We start from the raw sequence: 7,500 nt of genomic DNA, 5'->3' as shown, positions 1-7,500 counted from the left end.
CTGATTTTTAAACAAATTTTGCAGCTTTAAATGTATGCATATTTTGCTTAACTTCATCTTGGTTATTTTAGCTTTTACATTTGTTCAAAAGGATCCAGGTCCTTGACCCTACAAACTGAACTCAGATTTTATGGCATAGCGTGAAGTATAACAGGGATATTGCATGGTAAAACATGAATGAAAATTGATAGTATGCTTCGAACTATATACATGGGTTAACTGTTAATCCTCATGGGGTGCAGCCATTCCCAAGCCTTATTGTAGAAGATAGATCTACTCCATGTATTTATGTGTAGATGAAGATTTAGGACAATCCCATGGAGGGCTGCACCTGCATGATACACCATCCTTTTAGCAGATGACTAACAGACTATCCACTTCTGTGTATAATAGTTGTTTCTTTCATGTTTTAGCTACCAATTTTCCTTTTACATTCTATACCCTCCTCTCATTTCCTCTGCTAGTTAATAGTAGGGAGTGAGAGGAATCCAATATTGTACTATTTCTTCTACCCCAGTGGCACTAGTATTCCTTGAATTGGGAAAGTGATTATTGATTTTCAGCAAATAATATTGGAAAAAGCTTAAACAAACCTTGGAAGGCTGTAACTTAAGAACTAAGGTTGTTTGAGCCATAAAAGTTCTCAGCTCACAGAATATAGGGTAACCCTCATTGCCATAGCATATGTAGGCAGATACTGGAATTTGGGCTTGTCCTCACCATGACATATTTAGAAGCTATCCATCATCATTGGGATAATATATATATATATATATATATATATATATATATATATATATATATATATATATATATATATATATATATATATATATATATTTATAAAGGGTAGGATTAATGAAAATTGTTTCTTAGAGTGTAATGCATTGACTTCTTAGTATAGTTCCAAAAAGGAAATGACATTTATATGATAGGATTTTATCTTCTATAGAAAGATTTATTCCCCCTGTACTGAGGGTTAGGAAATTGCTCTTGTCTCTTATAGAAAATTTTAATTCAAAATTACCTTCAAGTAAACAAATTTGATTTGTGTGAATTTATTTTATTTTCAGGTTTATATCAATTCAGTAGAATAGTACATCACTGTGTCCACAAACCATTGTACAAGTTTCGACCATTTTCTACAAATCTTGTGAACTATTTTCACATCACCAGGATGGCACTTGAGGCAACAACAAATTCTCAAAGTAAGTGGGCACAATTACGGAATTATTGTTTTAATTTCTTTTAAAACCAAGGTTATATGCTGGCTCTCAAAGTATCTTTAAATATATCCAATAGTTATCCTACAGCTAAATTACATTTTTGCTCTCCTTAAGCACATCTTAGTCTGACTTCTTTCTTTTTTCTCGTCGTCTTACAGATATGGGTCTGAAGCGGCCAGCCGAGTCAGAAATGACAGAGAGTGAGGCCAAAAAGATACACCTGAACCCGGTGCCGCACACTGAATTGGAAACAGGGAGCGACACAGTTAGAAGAAAACGAAGAAAGTATGCGATACTCTTGTCATATTCAGGAAAAGGCTATTTAGGAATGCAAAGGTAAGTCTCTATATATTTTGTTTTGTTTTTCTGTGTGGAGTGAGTGAGAGTGTGTGAGTGTGAGTGAGAGTGTGTGAGTGTGTGAGAGAGCATGTGAGTGTGGGAGTGAGAGTGTGTGTGTGTGTGAGTGAGTGAGTGAGAGAGTGTGAGTGAGTGAGTCAGTGAAAGTGTGTGAGTGAGTGAGTGAGAGTGAATTAGTGAGTTTGTGTGGGTGAGTGAGAGTGTGTGAGTGAGTCAGTGAGAGTTTGTGATTGAGTGAGTGTGTTGAGTGAGAAAGTGTGAGTGAGTGAGAAAGTGTGAGTGAGTGAAAGAGTGTGAGTGTGAGTCTTGTGTGAGTCTTGTGTGAGTGTTGTGTGAGTGTTGTGTGTATGTATGTGTGTGTGTGTGTGTGTGTGCGCATGCACGAGTATATATATAAATATATATATAATTATATATATATATATTATATAAATATATGTATATAATTATATATTATATTATATAATATATTATATTATATATATATATATGATAATAATATTATATATATATATATATATATAATATATATATATATATATAAAATATATATATATATATATATATAATATATATATATTATATTATATAATAATATATATAATAATATCAATAATATAATAAAAATATAATAATAATATAATATATATATAATAATATATATACATATATATAAATATATACATACTAAAATAAAAATCAATAAATAACATATAAATATACACATACTATACATATAATAAATATACTATCATATAAATACTATAAAATACAATACAACACAATCATATAAAATACACACAAAACACACAAACAACACATACACACACTACAAACAAACAACACACAACCACAAACACAACACATACCAACACCACACAACATACACACACACAACACACACACACACACACACACACACACACACACACACACACACACACACACACACACACACACACCTTTTTAGTTTAAATAATCACCTATTTTGTGTTCAGGAACCCTTTTTTGTTTGCAGGAATCCAGGGTATAGGACGATAGAGGATGACTTGTTAAATGCCATGTTGCACGCTGACCTGGTAACAGAGGAAGGTTGCACATGCCCGCAACTGTTCAACTTCCAGCGGGCGGCTCGCACAGACAAGGGAGTTTCAGCAGCACGACAAGTAGTGTCAATTAAACTACGTAAGACTTTTGCTGATTAAAACTAGTATGTAGATGTATTGATCAAGAAATCATTTGAAGGCCAGCATTTTACATAGATATTAACCCAGCTTTATGTAACTCATTTCATTTTCATCTCACTCTTTCTTTTTCAGCTTATTAGCTATACTTTTTTTTTTGCTTTTCTTATAGAAGCCAAATCATGCTTTTGGGTTGGTTTTATTTTGGGCTATGTGGGTATTTGTTTATCAAATGATGAGCACTAACATGAACTGATGAAAAAAAAAAGAAAGAAAAAAATTGTAGTGGCTGGTATTCATAGTACTTTATCATCAATGTTGGTAGCTATTCTTACATCCCTTACTTTTTTCCTTCCCTTTCTTTAAGGGGACCGTCCCAAATGAGGGGGGGGAGGGTTAAAGGGTCTAATTGAGTTAGCTAGCCTGTGTTATACGTACAAGAATGCGGAAACTACCAAAGGACTGTTTGAGCCAAAACCGGGTTATTTCTTGGGAGGTGCAAGGGCATAAGTGCCAACAGGTAAACTATGGATGCAGGTATTTAGTGCACAGGGTCACCTAGGCTTTTGCTTTTTGGCAATCTTGCATATGGCATTTGATAATGACATTGCATATCGATAGGAGTTTGTAAATATTCAAAGAACAATTTTATACCAATATCAGAAAGAATAAAAATCACAATGATTTATAAAGAAATATTTTGTGATTTTTTTTTTCTTTAAAAATGTGAGTTTTATGTACATTTATACAGATGTATTTTCCATCGAGATTCCCTGGTAATAAGCTGTAGCTTATATAAGGGTCTATATGTGTACCGAGTGTGAAGCACTAATGTTAAAAAATAAAAGAATAACTAATAATAATAATATTTTGGTTTAGATTCACTCTAACGATTGTTAGCGTCCACCATCAGCAGATTTGAAATTGGTCTTTTCCGTTGTAATGACCACTTCCATACAAAGGCCACCCCATGGTTGAAATTTTGAACATCGGGAAAATAAGTGAAATATTAATTATTTTATGTTGAAGATAATGTTACACAATGATACCCTCTCTAAAATAATCATATTGAATTTTGAAATCACTCGTATCTATTCACTTCTTAAGGAATTCATACAGCGAACGCAGCTTTCTCACGTGTTTCCAGTAAAAAATGTTACCTGAGGATGCTGCTTTTGTCGTAGGTAACATAAATATGGAAAATACGGAAAAACGCCAACATTGTAATGGTTTTCCATGCCCAACGGTTATTTATTTTTTTTACAAATATCAATAAAGAAAACAATTTAATCTGGGGTAACTCATATTTTTTCTTTGTGTAAAAAAGGGGTTTACTCCTATTAAATGAGGAAGATTAAAACTCATATGTGCATGTATTTTCATACCTATCAACCTATTTGACACCCCCCCTCCCCCCAAAAAAAGGGGGGGAGGTGTCAAATGATCAAATGAGTGGAGCAAGGGAGGCTTTTCTCTGGATGTTGCCCTTAACTAATATGCTGTGATTTTAATTTAGCTGATCTTGTTTTTTGTCATAGTATTAACTGGGCATGTTCTGCTAGATTGCTTTACCTTAGTTGGAGACAAAATTAAATGTGCTGTCTGTATTCCTAATTTTTGTAGCTTAAAAAAAACATATATATATATATATATATATATATATATATATATATATATATATATATATATATATATATATATTTAAATGGACGTTGATTGTTAACTCATTAACTACAAAAATAAAACTAATTATTTTTTTAGGCATTTTCCATGTAGGATTGATCATTCATCATGCTCACAGTTTTATATTCAAAACTTTTAACTCCAGTGTTTAGCTGTTTGACATTAAAGGTTAAAAATATATCCGAGGATTGTTGCAAATCCAATCTAGAAAAAAATAAATGTTTTTCCAAAAGTTGTTTTCCTTCAAAAGAGACTTGTATAACAGACGAGACAGTCAAAAATTCAGGCTTCAGTACTTAAGTTTCCCGTGAAGATGTAAAGAACCATGTCTGAATGGTGCAGCTTTATTCTTTCCAGCCGAGGATGTGCCTGACATGGTGACGGAAATCAACAAGCACCTCAACAGCCAAATAAGGGTCATGGCCATCAAGCGCACAACCAAAAGCTTCAACTGCAAGGCATGGTGTGACTCGCGCACGTATTCCTACATGTGCCCCACTTTTGCCTTTGCTCCGGTTGAAAAGGTGGGTCCAAATGGCGTATTCTGTGTTTTATTTGTCTATTTTTTCTTTGGATGAATATCTTGTTGCTTATCAATTAGTATTACTTTTTTTTATTTTTTTACTTTGTTTATGTCATGGGTGTCAGTACCAGTGGGTCAAGTTTACAGGAAGATTAGTATAGGCACCTGGTAAAAAAAAAAAAAAACAAATTTACTGCTGTTACAAACCTTACATATTCGTAACTTTAAGATTATATATATAGCAATAGATCTAATATCATTGTTTTTTTTGTCTTCTGCTTCTTTTTTCTTTTCTCTTTACAACCTTCATGTTAAAATATACTTCCAGTCGAAATGTAATAATTGTGATCAGGCTTTGCGTCATGAACTTCCTCACAAGGGCTAGGATGGTGCCTTCTTTCAAAGGACTCTTGGTTCTGGCAGGTGGAGGCTATTACCTTGAGTGGATGCCCTGCCTTTCACAATTTCAGACCCTTGGGACACGATTCAAACACAGTGACAGACCCTCATGGTTTCCAGCTGTGCACGTTGCAGCCGTATCACAGCAGCCACCCCGAAGTGCATTATCTGTAATTTTTAAATATTTCCTTTCGTTACAGTTGACAGATGCAGACTACCGCATCGCCTCGGAAGTTATGGAGGAACTAAGAAGTACCTTGAAAATATATAAAGGGACTCACAACTTCCACAACTTTACAGCACGAAAGTAAGTTATGTGATTCATCTATAATTATGTTTATTACCATTGTTATTACTACAACTGTTATTATTGTTAGTAGTAGTAGTAGTTGTAGTAGTAGTAGTACTATTAGTATTATTAGTATCATTGTAACTATAATAATCATCATCATCATCATCATTCTCGTTAGCAGTGTTGTTGTATTTTATTTTTCTTGATATTACTATTATTATTTTTGTTGTTAATGTTACTGTTATCATTGTTATTATTATTATTGTTATTGTTGTTACTATTATTGTTATTATTTCTATATTTACTATTGCTGCCATTGTTATTGTTATTAGTGTTGTGATTGTTATCATCACCATCATTCATCATCATCATCAATAATCATCATTATCATCATCATCATCATCATCATCATCATCATCATCATCATCATCATCATCATCTATAATGTTACTCAATCATCAGATATCATGTCATATACATATCATCCACATTCAACAAGATCTCTTTGTTACTCATTGTATCTGGTTGTAATTATCCATTTTCAAGAGATTGTTCTGGGTCACATGTATTGCTTTACTCATTTATCAAGGATTTGAGTCATTCGTAGTCACAGGAGGTATTTTACCTTTCAGAAGGCCAGTGATGTCAGATCAAGTACTGACTCAATGGTTGAGTTTGCAGGATTTGACTTTAGGGCTAGAGTGATGTTTCGTAAGTAATGATGTTCATTTTGATTTGCGTTTATATGTACCTGTATTCTTTTTGGTAGTGAGTTTTCCATATATGATGTTATGCCACTCGTTAGTTTCTTTCTAATGAAACCTTTTTTGTGTGTTGTGATACCAACTTGCACACTACACTTTCACACTCTAGTTTCAGATGCACACCTTTAGGGCATATACAGTCACATATACATCACACTGTATGAGACTAAGTGTGCATGTACAAAAAACTAGGTAAGAAAACAAGCATACAGACACATACACACATTCTCTCTCTCTCTCTCTCGCTCTCTCTCTCTCTCTCTCTCTCTCTCTCCCCCTGTCCCTCTCCTCTCCCTCTCCCTCTCCCTCTCCCTCTCCCTCTCCCTCTCCCTCTCCTTCTCCCTCTCCCTCTCCCCTCTCCCTCTCCCTCTCTCTCTCTCTCTCTCTCTCTCTCTTTCTCTTTCTCTTCTCTTTCTCTCTCTCTCTCTCTCTCTCTCTCTCCCTCTCTCTCCTCTCTTCTCTCCTCTCCCTCCCTCTCTCTCTTTCTCCCTCCCTCCCTCCCTCCCTCCCTCCTTCCCTCCCCTCCATCCCAGACTTTCCCGTTACATAAAAAGTTCTTAATTTCTCTCATACATTACATACATTTGTAGGCCAAAGCTTCATGCTGCACCAGATTCGCAAAATGATCGGGCTGGTAATGGCCATATGCCGAGGGCTGGCTAGCAAAGATGTGATCACAAAGGCTTGGATGAAGGACCGCGTGGATCTGCCCATTGCGCCCGGCCTAGGTCTTGTGCTGGAAGAACCCCATTATGACAAGTACAATAAGAAATATGGGTCAGATGGGATTCATGTGGTGGGTGTTACATATGTGATGTAAAGCATAGATGTAAATCTGATGGTGATATATGATACTTGATATATTTATTGGTATTTGATATTATTCTTTGGACCTTCCTGTTTTATCATTATTATTATTTTGTTTTGTCTTTTTCAGCCTCTGGATTGGAGTGAAGTGTCGGAAAAGATCCAAGAATTCCGGGAGAAGTTCATTGATTCCACTATTGTAGCAACAGAAATAGAGGAGCAGTCGATGTTAAAATGGCTGGCAACTCTTCCATTTCATACGTAT

At 34.8% G+C, this 7,500-nt stretch overlaps 1 protein-coding gene across 1 annotated transcript in view; it reads left to right on the top strand.

Annotated features, from left to right (window-relative positions):
- The window catches only part of LOC119589572 (tRNA pseudouridine synthase A-like), an 8,649-nt gene that overhangs the window by 219 nt on the left and 930 nt on the right, over window positions 1-7,500 (top strand). The window contains exons 2-10 of the mRNA XM_037938171.1: window positions 1,074-1,208; window positions 1,385-1,562; window positions 2,602-2,768; window positions 4,808-4,974; window positions 5,573-5,679; window positions 6,213-6,318; window positions 6,544-6,598; window positions 6,983-7,224; window positions 7,366-7,500. The exon at window positions 7,366-7,500 is cut by the window's right edge and continues 51 nt beyond it. Of these exons, the coding sequence (XP_037794099.1) occupies window positions 1,074-1,208; window positions 1,385-1,562; window positions 2,602-2,768; window positions 4,808-4,974; window positions 5,573-5,679; window positions 6,213-6,318; window positions 6,544-6,598; window positions 6,983-7,224; window positions 7,366-7,500 (1,292 nt within the window). The remainder of the gene's footprint in view (window positions 1-1,073; window positions 1,209-1,384; window positions 1,563-2,601; window positions 2,769-4,807; window positions 4,975-5,572; window positions 5,680-6,212; window positions 6,319-6,543; window positions 6,599-6,982; window positions 7,225-7,365) is intronic.

Source organism: Penaeus monodon, chromosome 26 (genome assembly GCF_015228065.2).
Source record: "Penaeus monodon isolate SGIC_2016 chromosome 26, NSTDA_Pmon_1, whole genome shotgun sequence".
NCBI classification, from domain to species: domain Eukaryota; kingdom Metazoa; phylum Arthropoda; class Malacostraca; order Decapoda; family Penaeidae; genus Penaeus; species Penaeus monodon.
The sequence above is the reverse complement of the archived record's forward strand: the minus strand, read 5'-3'. Positions and strand labels throughout refer to the sequence as shown.